Below are 16,580 nucleotides of genomic sequence, written 5' to 3'. Positions count from 1 at the left end.
CCAGTTTCTGACCCAGTTCACCACTTTGGGTCCTAACTTCAGCCCTTCAAGTTTGTTCAACAGCCTCCTAAGAGGAACTGTATCAAAGGCTTTGCTGAAATCCAAGTAAATTACATCTAGCATATGTCCTCGATCCAGCTTTCTGGTCACCCAATCAAAAAATTCAATCATGTTCGTTTGGCACGATTTACCTTTTGTAAAGCCATGTTGCCTCGGATCCTGTAACCCATTAGATTCAAGGAAGTACACTATCCTTTCTTTCAGCAACACTTCCATTATTTTTCCAACAACTGAAGTGAGGCTCACCGGCCTGTAGTTTCTTGCTTCATCCCTGTGACCACTTTTATGAATAGGGACCACATCCGCTCTCCTCCAATCCCCAGGAATCACTCCCGTCTCCAGAGATTTGTTGAACAAGTCTTTAATAGGACTCGCCAGAACCTCTCTGAGCTCCCTTAGTATCCTGGGATGGATCCCGTCTGGTCCCATCGCTTTGTCCACCTTCAGTTTTTCAAGTTGCTCATAAACACCCTCCTTCGTGAACGGCGCAGAATCTACTCCATTTTCTCGTGTAACTTTGAAAGACAATCTCGGTCCTTCTCCAGGATTTTCTTCTGTGAACACAGAACAGAAGTATTTGTTTAGCACATTTGCTTTCTCCTCATCACTCTCCACATATTGGTTCCCAGCATCTTTTAGCCTAGCAATTCCATTTTTTATCTTCCTCCTTTCACTAATACATCTGAAAAAAATTTTGTCTCCCTTTTTTACATTTTTAGCCATTTGTTCTTCCGCCTGTGCCTTCGCCTAACGTATCTCTCTCTTGGCTTCTTTCAGTTTCACCCTGTAGTCCTTTCTGCTCTCCTCTTCTTGGGTTTTTTTATATTTCATGAACGCCAACTCTTTCGCCTTTATTTTCTCAGCCACTAGGTTGGAGAACCATATCGGCTTCCTTTTTCTCTTGTTTTTATTGATTTTCTTCACATAAAAGGTCCGTAGCCATTTTTATCGCTCCTTTCAGCTTAGACCACTGTCTTTCCACTTCTCTTATGTCCTCCCATCCCTCTTTCTTCAGGTACTTTCCCATTGCATTAAAGTCCGTACGTTTGAAATCTAGGATTTTAAGTATCGTGCGGCTGCTCTCCACTTTAGCCGTTATATCAAACCAAACCATTTGATGATCGCTACTTCCCACTTGAGCACCCACTCGAACATTAGAGATATTCTCTCCATTTGTGAGGACCAGATCCAATATCGCTTTTTCCCTTGTGGGTTCCGTCACCATTTGTCTGAGCAGAGCCTCTTGAAAGGCATCCACTATCTCCCTACTTCTTTCCAATTCCGCAGCCGGAACATTCCAGTCCGCATCCGGCAGGTTGAAATCTCCCAACAGCAGAACCTCATCTTTCCTTCCAAACTTTTGGATATCCACAATCAGATCCTTATCAATTTGCTGCGATTGAGTCGGAGGTCTGTAGATTACACCCACGTAGATAGAAGTTCCATCTTCTCTTTTCAGAGCAATCCATATCGCTTCTTCCTCTCCCCAGGTCCCTTGCATTTCGGTCGCTTGGATATTGATCTTTACATAGAGAGCTACTCCTCCACCTTTATGACAATCTCTGTCCTTCCTAAAAAGATTATATCCCGGTATGTTTGCATCCCATCCATGTGATTCACTGAACCATGTCTCTGTGATAGCGACAATATCTAGATCTGTCTCTAACATCAGGGCTTGCAGATCATGAACTTTGTTGCTTAGACTGTGAGCATTTGTGGTTATCGCTTTCCAGCTATTTTTCAGCGATAATCTCCTTTTTCGTATGGATTTTTGTGTCGTTTCACTTTCCGTTGCAATACTAAGAAATGAGTTGCTGATATTGCTTATGTTGCAGTCTTTACTACTATCACATCTTTTCTTTTGCCTGGGGTGGTCTCTATAATTGTCCTTCGTACATTCACCACCCCCACCTTCTAGTTTAAATGCCTAGAAAAATATTGTCTAAATTTCTCTGCAAGGTTTCTTTTTCCTGCTGTAGTAATATGTAGCCCATCAGTGCAATATAGCTTCTTGTCCTTCCATGTATTTCCCCATCCTCCTATGTATCTGAAGCCTTCTTGATGACACCAGGCTTTGAGCCATCTATTAAAGTCCTCTGTGTTTTTCACTCTTTGCTCTCCCTTTCCATATGCAGGCAGTATTTCAGAAAAAGCTAAAGTCTTTACAAAAGGTTTCACACCCTCACCAAGCTCCCGAAAAGCTTTCCATGCTGCAAGTGTGGAGTTGTTGGCCAGGTCATTTGTTCCCAGATGGATAACAACATTAATGGTAAAATCCTTAGTTTCTTCCTTAATTATAGTCAGTATTTACCTGGAACTCCTGGTAGCTGAGGATCCTGGAAGACATTTCACTATTTTGGTCTCCTCGCCCTGTGTTCCAAGGTTAATGCCTCCGATGATAGAATCCCCCAACAGTAATAGTTTTCTGTTTTGGGCTTTTTTATTTGTGCTTAGGGTGCGCTTGTTCTCTTGAGTTACCTTCATTGGTTCCAGTCCCACCTCCCTTCTGTTTTCCTGAGTATCGCAGTGCACTAGTGGAGCGAAGGAATTCTGTAGAGGTAATATTAGTGAAGGTGAATGTTTCTGTGTTACATGTCGCAGTCTTCCTGAGCCTACTGTGACCCATTTATTCCTGGGCTGTTTTATTCTTTGAGGTAGAGGTGGTAAGTTGGTATAATTTTGTGGAGTGATGGAAGCTGCTTTAATTGTATTCAATTCCTGTTTAAGTTTGCAGAGCTCCTCCTTAATACTAGCAAGTTGAAGACAGATGGAGCAAGCCTTAAGCCTCCAAATAGTATGTCTTGGAATTAAAGCACCACAGTGATTGCATAGAATAAAGGTCATCTTGATTGGTTGTGAAGTGACTTGATTTGAGTAGTCCTGATTATATGGGTCTCTATATATGAATAGTGGTCCCTGGGGTTGGTGGGACTATAAGTCTTACCCTTATTCCTATGAAGGGAAAGGAAAAGAGGAAATAAGATTTAACAGAGGAAAGAGAAGGGGTTTTTTTTGTGTGTTGTTTTTTTTTTAGTAAGAAACAGGGATGAGAAGAGAAATTAAGCAGATATAATGCTGAAAACCAGTGAAAAGAGCAGAATATGAAATGCAGAGCAACTTATCTTATTGAAGTTCACAGGGCAGCCTTGTTCACAGCACTGTCCCAAAGATAATGCAGTTAACCTTAGAAGTAAAACAGAGCCCCTCCCTTCTCCACCTAATCAGCAGAAAACAATGGCTGAATACTAGTAAGACAGAAATATAGGCTCTATACCACCTAAAACACAGTATTTTAAACAAAAATGCAGGTTCTATCAGTGCTACCCTAAAAAAATGCAAGTTCTATCAGTGCTACCCTAACACACAGGATTTATAACAGGATTTTCCCTACTTTAGTCACCCTGAGCCACAGGCACCAGGATTTAATTAGAGTTAACAAAGTTTTACCCTTTTTCCTATGAAGAGGAAGAGGAAATAAGATTTAACAGAGGAAAGAGAAGGGTTTATTTTTTTGTGCTTTTTTTTTTTTTTTTTTTAGTAAGAAACAGGGATGAGAAGAGAAATTAAGTAGATATAATGCTGAAAACCAGTGAAAAGAGCAGAATATGAAATGCAGAGCAACTTATCTTATTGAAGTTCATAGGGTAGCCTTGTTCACACTGCTGTCTTGATCTACAGCTGTACAATATATAAATGTACAATGGAGAAATTCTTGCCTTCAGAGCTCACAATCTCTGTGAGAAGTTACAGGAATACAGTGACTTGCCCAAATTCAGTGTGTTTAACAGAAAACAAAATATGGAAGACATGCATTTTCTGGATCCTAGCCAGCTATCCTAATCAATTAGGGGATTATTCTAAAACTGGGTGCTTCCATGTAGGCACTTCAAGGCCATGTGGTAGGAGCCTTTGCAGAAACTCAGAACTATACCGAGTATCAATCAGTAAAAACTAAGCAAAATCATTAACCAGTATGGATCCCTATGGAGAGACACCTGCAACATCAAATACAACAAAAGAATGTGGAGGGAGAGAGACCTCAGAATTTTTACAACCTCATAACAGCACAACTAAGTCATGCAAAGTGGGGCAAATCACAGTCACTGGTCTCTTAAAAAAACTCAAGAAGAAAAATACTGTGGAGTAGATGTTTGTGACTCCAGATTTATTGAGTCACACAGCAGTTTACAGTATTCTATATTTTACATTATATCCACATTGTTTGAAGAGTTAGAAAGGGTACGGACTCAACACAGGCCGTATTTCAACTCTATAGTCTTCCTCAGGGATCCTAAGATGGAAATTATATAACTTTAAAAAAAAAAAAAAAAAAGGATTTTGAAAAATAAAATTATAGAAATAAAGCATAAATAAAAAAAGAAGAAATGGTGTTGTAAGGGCTCACCCGCAACTAGCAGCCTCCACCAAACATTCAATGGTTTAAATCTTCTGGTCAAGGTTTATGTCAACCACACGATGCCATTCTCTAAAGTAGGGGTATCAAAGTCCCTCCTCGAGGGCTGCAATCCAGTCGGGTTTTCAGGATTTCCCCAATGAATATGCATGAGAGCTATTAGCATACAATGAAAGCAGTGCATGCAAATAGATCTCATGCATATTCATTGAGGAAATTCTGAAAACCCGACTGAATTGTGGCCCTTGAGGAGGGACTTTGGCACCCCTGCTCTAAAGCATAGTGGCATGATCTCATCACGTCGGTAATTCATCCAATGAAAAATCTGCAGTTCAAATCCAATTCAGCCATCAGGAAAAAAATTAAAAATACCAAATTCAAAAACCAAATGAAGAAAAAAAATATATATATATAAATAAATATATATATATATGTGGTGAAGTGGTATCAACCTGAAATTTTTTTCATTTGGTTTTGATTTTTGCTTTTTGCTTTTTGAATTTGGGATTTTGTTTTTTTTCCTGATGGCTGAATTGGATGCGAGCTGATTTTTAATTGGACGAGTTACCAACGTGACAAGATCATGACGCTATGCTTTAGAACAGTGGTTCCCAACCCTGTCCTGGAGGACCATCAGGCCAATCGGGTTTTCAGGCTAGTCCTAATGAATATGCATGGAGAAGATTTGCATGCCTGTCGCTTCCATTATATGCAAATCTCTCTCAAGCATATTCATTAGGGCTAGCCTGAAAACCCAAATGTTCCTGGTGGTCCTCCAGGACAGGGTTGGGAACCACTGCTTTAGAGAATGGCATCTGGTATGGTTGACTTGAAGCTTGACCAGAAGATTTAAACCATTGAATGTTTGGTGTAGGCTGCTAGTTGCGTGTGAGCCCTTACAGGACCATTTCTTCTTTTTTCTTTGTTCATGCTTTATTTAGTTGGTTAGAAACAGAAGTGAAAGAGTAATTTGCCAGGACTCCTGAAACAGCTTAGCGCGAAACAGGACTGCTGTCGAGTCTGGCTCTTGGAACTGTGTTTGAATGATAGCTGGTTTTCTATTTTTGCCAACTTCAGCTTTTTGCTACACGTTTCTCGATGCATTATGTTCTGCAGTATTCCTGTGTCTAAGTAGACTGCATTTATTGATGACTTTACTGAAGGTTTGTTGTGGAGTTGTTTTTTTTTAAGAGACCAAACACTTGTGATTGGCTCCACTTTGCATGACTTACCCCCTCTTTTACCAAGGTGCGCCAACTAAGGTGCTAAATGCTAACACGTCCATAGACCAACATGTACACGTTAGCGTTTAGCACACACTGATCGGTTAGCGCACCTTAGTAAAAGAGGGCCTAAGTATATTAGATATCATGGATAATTTGGAAACTTTTAGGGCTCCTTTTACGAAGCCACGTTAGCAGTTAACGCGCGTGCTAATTTGCCGGCCGCGCTAGCCGTTACCGCCTCCTCTTGAGCAGGTGGTAGTTTTTTGGCTAGCGGGGGGGGGGGGGTTAGCGCACACTAAAAAGGTGCGTGCGATAAAGCCGCCAACGCAGCTTCGTAAAAGGAGCCCTTAGTATTTATTATAAATAAGATATATAATGTATTAAAGCAATGATTTGTATGTGACTGTATAAGTTAGTTGATTTGTAATTGCATTATTTTTCAATAAATAAATTAAGAAAGAAAAAAAAAGTAATTGCCCTCAGAGCTCATCGACTTGTATGTGGTTAACTATGGCCCGCTCATTCGGAAGGTCAGTCTGGACCTTCAACGCTGGCAGGGGCTTTGGCTCTCATGGGGAGGGGGCGCATAGCGGTGTTTCAGATGAATATTTTACCTCGATTTGTATTTCTATTTCAAACTTTGCCTATTTCCATACCGCATCGGATATTTAAATTGCTACAAGCTGAATTTCGGAAATTTATTTGGCAGGATAAGGCTCCCAGGATTTCTCAGCGGGTGATGTGGGTGGATAGAACTCGAGGAGGGAAAGGGGTTCCTAATCTTTATTGGTATTATCAGGCGGTGCAGCTTCGGACGTTGTTGGAGTGGGATTTGAGTGCACATAAATGGGGAGTCCAGTTGGAAGAGTTTTTTTTCTCTCAGGGCCGATTGGCTACTAAACTCTGGTCATCTCGGACGACTCGGCAGTGGGAATTGGAAACAGACAACTCATATATCCTTCATTTAACTACCTTATGGGCTCAAACTAAACAGATCTGTAATGAGGGGAGGGGTACTTTCACTTTAGCATTCCTATGGGATGAACCTGACTTTGGAGTGGGTAGAACTAACCCCGTCTTTAAGCAGTGGGAAACCTTGAGATTGCGTACTTTTAGAGATTTTTTGCGTCATGGGACCTTGATACCATTTGAGGCCCTACAATATCAGTTGGGGTGCAGGATGGGGATTATTTGGCATATCTTCAAGTAACACACTTTATGATAGCTAGAGGATGGGTCACCGCTCCCCCAGTAGAAACTGAGCAATATTGGGGAATATTACAGAGGAAACCCAGACCTATTTCTTGTGATCCACCAATATTTGAGGGGACGGGTCTTGCCCACTTTTGGTTTTCATAGTCATTGGGAGCGAGATCTACAATGTACTTTTACCTCTAAAGAATGGGAGATCATCTGTGTAGAGGTGGGTATACGTCTTCCTGTGCACTTATACAAGAAAATGCATATAAAGTGTTGAGTCGCTGGTATTATACGCCTGAACGGTTGCATAAGATGTACCCTCAGGTGACACCCATGTGCTAGCGGTGTCAGGTAACACTAGGCACTTTTATGCATATCTGGTTGGAGTGTCCATTGTTAGTTCGGTGTTGGCAGGTGGTGCTGGGGTCCTTGGAGAGTACCCTGGGTGTTCCCCTTGCTCTGATGCCTCAAACTTGTCTCTTGGGGTTGCATAATATTTGTGAGATGGGTTGGCAAACCAAGATACTACGTTTGGGATTGACAGCGCTTAAATATCTTATCGCTGCGTATTGGAAACAGACTTTGGTTCCTGACCTGAGTGAATGGAGGGTGAAATTGTTTTTGATGGGGAAAATGGAATTCTCTGTGGCGAAACGTAGAGGTTCTTCACCACAATCAATGAAAATCTGTAACATTGTTCTTCAAAAATTACGAGTCTGAACGCTTGAGTGTATTTTACTCCTGTTATCCTTTGCAAGTGGGAGGGGTGGGGGATGGGTGGGACTTGGGGATTGTGTATTCAGATCTATTTGTTGTTTCACTGTCTTCTTCAGTGGTCGTTTGATAGTTTTGTATTGTTGACAATGCTCCTCGTGAGCTCTAAGTGATGCTTTGTATTGCTTAAAACTTAATAAAAATTTCAAGTTTAAAAAAAAAAGAAAAAAGTAAAAGAGGGCCTTAGTTGTGCTGATAGGAAAGTGCATAAATTCTGAGGTCTTTCTCCACATTCTTTTGTTGTATTTGATGTTGCAGGTGTCTTGTCCTCGACCTAGGGGCCGCGGCGGGAGCGGACTGCTGGGCACGATGGACCACTGGTCTGACCCAGCAGCGGCAATTCTTATCTTCTTATAGGAATCCATACTGGTTAAGGAACCTATGCAGTCTGTGTCACGTAAGGATAACTACACCTAATATGTGCCAACTAGGATGAAACTTACAGTGTAATCTTGTACTGATATTATGTATATTTAACCTGTAACTCGTTCTGCGCTCTTTGGGGACAACGGGATAGAAAAAGAATTAAATAAATAAATACTGCAGGTACCTTATAACAGCAAGGATGCATATAACTTACAGTATTCTGTCAGTAATTCATGTTAGTGGAAACATTGCACCCACCCCTGCAAATACACTATATAATGCAAGCGGGTATTTGCAGAATATGTGAATATGTATACATACTGTATGTCATTCTGAATATTTGTGCAGATAATGCAATCATTATTTCATAAAATTGCCCTTTTAGTCTTTTGCTGATGGGTCTAATGCTGTAAGTATAGGTTCACACCAAATTAAAATTTAGGGGTGATGGAAGAGGGGTTAAAATTAAATTAAGAGAAAAGAGTTAATTTTTCCCCAATTCAGCTTCAGATTTTTCCTTTAGATTTACTCTTTTTTTTGGAGGTTTTTAAATTTTGTTTTCTGGGGTTTTTTTTAGAGTGAAAGATAATGGAGGAAGGGTACTTGCTTTTATGGAACTCTTTTTATGGCTGTTCCTATACACCTCCCTCCACACTAGAGGAGAGTGTGCCACAGTGGTTAGAGCCATAGCCGCAGCACCCCGAGGTTGTGGGTTCAAACCCCGCACTGCTCCCCCTGACTCTGGACAAGTCACTTAATCCTCCACTACCCCGGGTACAAGATAGTGAGCTCACTGGGACAGGTAAGGAAAAATCTTGAAGTAACAGTATTGAAGTATGTAAACCATTTCTGCTGGCCCTGGATCAGTGGTATGGAATGCTGCTATTATTTGGGTTTTGACAGGTACTTGCGACTTGGATTGGCCTCTGTGAAGACAGTATACTGGGCTAGATGGACCATTGATCTGGCCCAGTAAGGTTTTTCTTATTTGAGACAATTAATAAAATATCTTAGCACTGTTGATTACCAAAATACAATATATATTCCTTTTGGCACACCGGGGATCCTCAGAATACCACCCGATCCAAGTAGATCAGTGAGATCAATTAGACCAGCGTGGCAGCACTCATCACAAGTTCCCCTTTTCTTTGGTGTGTACTATTAATAACTTTTTTAGTGTTTATAAATTAAATTTGTGCTTTATATATGAAATGTTTGATAGCCTCAGCGATACTTTTCAATGGAGTAAGCGAGTTGCTTATAAATTCTGCACTCAAGGTAAACCCCGACCCTGAAGCAGCATGAAACGCGTTGGAGGGGGGACTGGTGCAGCAACGATTTTGACTAAGCTAAGTCTTTGCTAGATATCTATTTAATACTCATATGACTGGAAAGATGAAATATAGATACACACATTTCATATATAAAAGGACAAATTTAATTTATAAACAGTAAAAAAAAGTTATTGTATTTTGGTAACCAACAGTGCTAAGATATTTTATTAATTGTATTTATTGCTGTGCCTATAAATAGCTCATTTGAGACAGACATGGGAGAGGCCACCACTTGCCCTGAATCGGTGGCATGGAATGCTGCTACAATTTGGGGTTTTGCCAGGTACTTGTGACTTGGATTGGCTTCTGTGAAGACAGGATACTGGGCTAGATGGACCATTGGTCTGACCCAGTAAGGCTATTCTTATGTTCTTATCTTTCCCTTTAATTTGTTGCCCATTTCTACTGTTTCCAAATCCCTACTTCCTTTTATGCCTAATCTAACACACACTGCCAGTCACAGCTGTTCCTCCTGCATTCAGGTCTCTGCTGGGCCACAGCCTTTCCCCTCCTGTCCTTAGCAACCCATATTAACTGAGTTTCCACAGAGCCACAGTTCCTACTCCTTTTCTCGGTGGCCAATATTTGCCTGACAGCTACTCAGCTATACACTATTCCTCAGCTCAAGTCCTCAATGGCCCCAAACAGACCTAGTTTTTAGGAGATTCAAAAACATATTTAAAGCCAAGAAACAGTCTGCTTGTTTTGGCTACTCAGGAAATCAAACCTTTCTTGGGAATTGAAGAACAAAACAAAATCGCTACACTGAAGTAACAAATCAGCCTTGGAAAGGGATTGAATTGCAACTTCTACAATGGAAAAAAATTTTAGGAGAACAGCTATTTTCTGGGTGGTGTTCCATCTTGCCCTGTCGTAACGTCATATGTCCATATTTTCATCTAGAAAAGAAAGAAAAGAAAATTGACTGCGATTGCTTTGTTTCACTCAAGAATGACTGTAAGCTTATCTTGTAGCTCTAACGAGAAAGACTAGGCCCTTTCTCAACACAAACCCTTATATACATAGACATTGATTTTTTGATTAAACCTCCAGAGCTGCAAACTAAACCATCAAAACACAAGGCATACTTTAATAGAAATTAAACCTATTGTTTGCTTTTCTGGATAAAATGCAAACAATTCATGACAATTCTATGTAGTAACCCACCTGTTACAAGCTTACTCGAACCTGCCTCTCTCAACTTACTATTACACTCTTTAATAATTTCACAACTAGACTATTTTAACTCTTTATACCAAGGAATCACCCAAAAAGAAATACCAAGATTACAAATTATACAAAAATACAACTGTTAAATTAATATACAATGCAAAAAAGTTGATCGTGTTACCCCCTCCTCATAAAATTACACACCGAATCACATATAAAATTTTACTACTTACCTTCAAACTAAACGTACACATACACCCGAATTTATTGACAGATTACTAATCCCTCATTGCCCAGTCAGAACCCTTCGATCAGGCAATCAGCATCTTTTAGTGACCCTTTCCCTACGCCACATTTTTTATGACACTACCAGGGAAAAAAAAACCTTTTCAGTTACAGCCTGGAACTCTCTGCCTTCATATCTTCGGAAAGAGATCCTGTTAGATAAATTTAAATCCAATTTTAAAATCTTTCCTTTTTAAAGATGCTTATGATCAATAATAATTAATGGCAAGTCAAAGGAAGAGCATTCCCCTACCTCATGTGCTGATCCTTTTATGGTCTCCTTTCTTTTAATAATTTGTATTTCACCCTTAATCCTTTCATCTCCAGTTTGTCAATTTAGGGGTCCTTTTATCAAGCCGCGCTAGCGGGATTAGCGTGGACATTTCATCATGCGCTAACCCCTGCGGCCGGCTAAAAAACTAACACCTGCTCAATGCAGGCATTAGCGGCTAGCGTTAAACCCCTACCGCGGCTTGATTAAAGGTCCCCTTAGTCTAATTAGTCAATGTTTTCCCCTTGATTTTAATAATTATAATTCTGTGAACCACGGTATATCAAATTTTAAATAAAACTTGAAAACTAATCGTTACAGTACAATCATTTTAAATCAGCCGTCTTCTTATGCATATTTTTTTGAAAGTTGACACAAACATCTCCAAAAAGAGTAGCATCAAAATTTTAAACTGATCCTGTTAATTAAGCTAGAAGTCCAGTAATAGTAGTTCTACTATTACTACTTCGTATTTCTCTAGCGCTGCCAGACCTCAATTAAGTTCACTGAAACTTACACCTATATTTATACAACCTCAGTCACCAGTCATATACATATATCCCATACACACATGACACTTATTACCGAGTTAGAATCTCACTAATACTCCTCATGCCTTTAAACAAGTTATTCCATCCTCTATTACCTCTGGTACAAACCTACCATTACATTTATCAAACAAATTGTTTACTGCAATTCTAAGTTTATAAAATGGGACCCATTAATTAAAAGTGCAAGTTATCGGATTTTTCGCTCCATAAGACACACTTTTTTTCCACCCAAAAGTGGGTGGAAATCTCGGTGCGTCTAAAGTAGCAAAGGTACAAAAAATTACACCCCCGTACCATTTAAAAACACACCTTTCCTGCCGCCAAACCTTTTTAAAACACCCCGCCCGCAGCCCCACCGCACGCTCGCTATACCTCTGTAAAACACCCCACCCCCTGCACGCCCACCGCCATCTGTTGCACCTTTTTAAAACCCCACACGCCGCCGTCCGCCCGACCGCCCTCCCTAGCTGTCTCCTCTTCTTATTTCCCAGCCAGCGGCACGGAGGTCAGAAGAGCGCGGCAGTCAGGAGCGAAGCTTTCCATGCTCCCGCTTGGGCCCACGCTGTTTTCTGAATGGCTGTTAAGATGTTCTGTCATCTTAAATATGGTTTTTTTTTTTAGTCAATACATGTTTTTATGACATTGTACACCGCCTAGAAGGTTGATTGAGCGGCATAAGAAATCTTAAATAAACTTGAAACTTGATGTGAATATTTCTGGGGAAGGGAGTTAGTTCTTAGCTTTCATCAGATTCTTAAAGGGGTTCATGACTCAAAAAAAGTTAACAATCCCTGCTCTAGAGGCTGGTGGAAGAAAGCCTGCATTGCAAATACTGTCTGGCACCCAGGCAAACACAGCAATGCCAGACCAGTTAACTCAAGATTTAAAAAATTTAATTGTAAGATTAACTGCAATTAAAATTTTTAAATTGTCCAACGGCCCTAATTTTTTCAGTTAATAAGAATAGCCTAACTGGGTCAGACCAATGGTCCACCTAAACCAGTAGCCCGTCCTCACTATAATAATAATAATAATTTGTTTTTCTATTTCGCCATACCCGTGAGTTCTAGGCGGTTCACAACAGTTAAGCATAATACAAACAATGCAAATCGTTTGAGATTCGACAGATCAAGTACATACAATATAAAAAGAAATACATGCAATATAGGAAGGATACAAGAATGTTAAAATAAAGTAAAAAGTTAAAAGAATAAGATACATTAAAAATCACTAGTACCTGGCAAAAACCCAAAGAGTAGCAACATTCCATGCTACCGATCCAGGGCAAGCAGTGGCTTCTCCCATGTCTGTCTCAATAGTATACTATGGACTTTTCCTCCAGGGCTGTGGAGTCGGAGGAAATTTCGGGTACCTGGAGTCGGAGTCAGAGTCTGAAGTACAAAAAACTGAGGAGTCGGAACATTTATCTACCGACTCCACAGCCCTGTTTTCCTCCAAGAAACTGTCCAAACCTTTCTTAAAACTAATTTGAAAGAGAGTTGTAATCTATCAGCAACAATCACTGCCACAGATGAGGACATGGAACCCCCTTCCACAATGCAAGCACACTGGGGGGGGGGGGAGGAGTCAGTCTCTGTTTTTCCCCCTTGTAGGAGAGGTATGACCACCCCTCCTCCCAAACAATGACCTCTACAGCAGCAAATACACAAAGTAACTAGAATACAGGGCAAACTATTCACAGGCTAAGGCTCACACTATCTGAAATAAAGACCTGGGAAGGGGTAGAGGCACTGGGTGGAGGCAACAACTTCAGGATAACCTGGAACCTACAACTGCACATGCTGCCTTCTTCCTTGCTATGCCTCAACCTCAGATCGTAATAGAAAATAAATTCTTCCTTATTAACATCCCTGACACAAAAAAAAATAAAATCCCTGGCCAAGTATTGCTGTTCAACTCTTGGAGTGAATGCTTCAAGGGCCCCTCTGCAGTCAAAGAAAAAAAAAAAAAAAGAAGTGTACTTGGCCAAAGACTAACTTATCTAGCTAGCTAACATCTCCTGCTGCTGAAGACAGAGCAATATTCACAGTGCCTCTGCTGCACTAGCACATACAAAAAGAGCAAAAATTATTCTTTGCCACTTGCAGGTAGAAAGGTAAATCCCACGAGTGGACTGGCCTGGCAGAGATGATTAGGAACTGTAATATTTGAATGAACCTAATAGTAAAATCAAAAATCCCCAGTCTTCTAAAGAGCGGTCCATTTCTATGTGAAGCAGAATTCAAGCATTAACAGCGAGTAAAAACAGGAAGATGAACTGATACCAATATCACTATCACCAATATTAAATCTATTTGGTGAGTACTGACTTACTTCTCTCTTATAATGTTTTGTTAAATGCTTATGTTAATGGAACTGACCAAGTTCAATCAGCACATTTTATATCATAGGTGGTTTCCCGAGCAATAACAGTTATTTCTGCTAACTCTTTAAGATTGTTAAAATAATGATCTCTCTCAACTGAATCTAAGTTCCAAAACCAAAGTACAGTAATGAGTAAAAACATTTCAATCAGTTTTGATATGCCAGGGTTTGATAAATCCCAGGTGCCAGATTACACACTGCACCTAGAAACTGCACTCTGACACCTGGGATTTCATGTCCCCTAATCTTTTCCTTTTGCAGAGCTCCCTCAGAAATACAGTATGTCTCTCACTTCCACATCACAATTTGGACCTCCATAAGCTTAAGCCTCACTACACAAGAACTTCAGGAACTTGAAACTGCAAAACCAGCCCAAAACTTCCTGCAATCAGCAGCTCAAGCTAGGCTTAAATCATGGTATGGGAGTAAAAGAATAAGAATTGCCATACTGGGGCAGACCGAAGGTCCATCAAGTCTAGTATCCTGTTTTCAACAGTGGCCAACCCAGGTCATAAGTACAGTCAAACCTCGGTTTACGAGTAACCCGGTTTTTTGCAAAACGAACAAACACTCAGCAAACTTTTGACTCGTAAACCAAGCATTGACTTGATTTGCGAGCCCCCACCCGACCCAATCGCAGGAACCAACAGTATTGCTCCCCCCAAGGCCACCGGCGCTGCTCCCTCCCTTCATGATCGTCTCCTCCCCATCTTCCGACCAGCCCTGTCCTTACCCATGTGCCATCAGAGTTAGAAAGGGCCTGCCGCCAGTCTGCTGCTGAGCCTTGAGCATCCGCGCATGCTCAAGGCCTTCTGCATCTCATCCTCACCGAGATTCTCATGAGACTTGAGATTTCATGAGAATCTCAGAGAGGGTGAGATCCAGAAGGCCTGAGCATGCGCAGATGCTCAAGGCTCAGCAGCAGACCGGCGGCAGGCACTTTCTATCACCGACGGTGCAGGGGTAAGGACAGGGCCAGTCGGGGAAGAGGCGATAGCAGCACCGGTGGCCTCGGGTGGAGCATGGGAGTTGGGGTGCGTCCGGCAGAAGTGAGCCAGCACCTGAGAGTTCCAGCAGAGGGGGTAATGGCATCCGGAGGGGGGCAGCGTCCGGGAGAGGCAGAGCCAACAGTGTCCAGTCGGGCTCTGTGGAAGCGGCGGCGTTTGCTTAGCCAGCACCACCTGCAGTGAGAGGCAGCGAACAGCAGCAGAGGAGGAGAATTGGAGGAGCCGCATGGATGGGTCTGTGGCAGAGGCAGCGGTGGAGGCGTCCCTAATGGTAATTAAGTTTTTGGGGATGTGGAACGAATTGTTCAAGTTTACACTAACTCTTATGGGAAAAGTTGCTTTGATATACAAGTGTTACATACAAATTCAAATTAAGAACAGTTAAAAAAACAGAACCCATCCTTAACCCGAGGACAGCCTGTACATGCTTTTTTTACGTTGGCTATTATTAAGCTAATTCCTGCCAACAAATTTTGTACTGTATTTCAAGGGCTTCAGATCTGATAGCCCTTCATCTTTCAAACAGAGTAGAGTATTTGTTCTCTTTTAGCACTGCACACAAGCAATGTTGGCGGGCAGCATTTTCCTGATAAATCCCCAAGTTTAACAGCAAAACTAACAGTGGATTTCTAGATCCAGCTTTGGATCCTAACCACAAATCTCACATATTCCGTTTCTTAAAGAATAAAATTAATTTCATGTTTTATCCACAAGAGTCACAGGAATGTGTTTCAAAGAGGCGAAAAAGTAGCAAAGCTCATAGAACCTCTTTCACTCTCTTGTGCTGAGTGGGTGCAAATGATAGAAAAGGTGCATAAAGGGGCACATTAACCAGGCAGACCCAGTTCTTCGCCCACCAACATCTACGGGCTTCTAGTCAACAACATACTAGAAAAAGCAAGACTACAATTCCACAAACATAGTCAAACATCATCAGGAAGTCAGCGTGAATAAAGCAACCATCAGTGCACGCATCCATAGGACACTATGAGCTGCCCCGACCTGAAAGCCCATACAGTGCACGCGAGCTGGCCAAAGAAGCTAACGGATACCGTACCTGCAGAGGCAGCGCTCGCACACGGCTCCCCGGCTCTTCTTAGATACGGTATAGGCGAAGGGCTCGTCCATGGCGTAAAGTAGCTCCCCCGGCGGCAAAATAGACGTGGCCCGCAGTCCGTTTCCCCTATCTGCACTTTGGAATTTCTCGAATCTCCGCGCCATAGCCAATAGACACTGCCCAAAGCATCAGAAGGAAAATAGCGCAGGCGTGTTCCCACAGGTCACGAGACCAAGAACGCGGAAGTAAAGCTACGTGAGGCTGCAATGGGCGCCGCCATTTTGTTTTGGCCTGAGGAAGAAGTTGAACACCTGTTACAGTTGGGTGGGTTGTTGTTTTTTTTTAGTTTATGTATGTTCTATGGAATTATTGTTTTGGGGTTTGTTTGTTTTTTTTACAAAAAAACTGTGTAAATATCAAAATTTACATATCAAATATTGTTACAACAAACTATGAAGGAAAAAATAAAAACAAAAGTTC

At 41.4% G+C, this 16,580-nt stretch overlaps 1 protein-coding gene across 5 annotated transcripts in view; it reads right to left on the bottom strand.

Annotated features, from left to right (window-relative positions):
- SMYD3 (SET and MYND domain containing 3) overlaps positions 1 to 16,335 on the bottom strand; it is an 876,287-nt gene extending 859,952 nt beyond the window's left edge. For all 5 annotated transcript variants that reach the window (XM_033938605.1, XM_033938609.1, XM_033938607.1 and 2 more), the window contains exon 1: positions 16,101 to 16,335. In XM_033938605.1, coding sequence (XP_033794496.1) covers positions 16,101 to 16,264 — 164 coding nt within the window. In that variant the 5' untranslated portion in view covers positions 16,265 to 16,335. The remainder of the gene's footprint in view (positions 1 to 16,100) is intronic.
- Positions 16,336 to 16,580: the final 245 nt, after the last annotated feature.

This window comes from Geotrypetes seraphini, chromosome 3, assembly GCF_902459505.1.
Source record: "Geotrypetes seraphini chromosome 3, aGeoSer1.1, whole genome shotgun sequence".
NCBI classification, from domain to species: Eukaryota; Metazoa; Chordata; class Amphibia; order Gymnophiona; family Dermophiidae; genus Geotrypetes; species Geotrypetes seraphini.
Note: the sequence above shows the minus strand (reverse complement) of the source record. Positions and strands in the feature narration are given on the sequence as shown.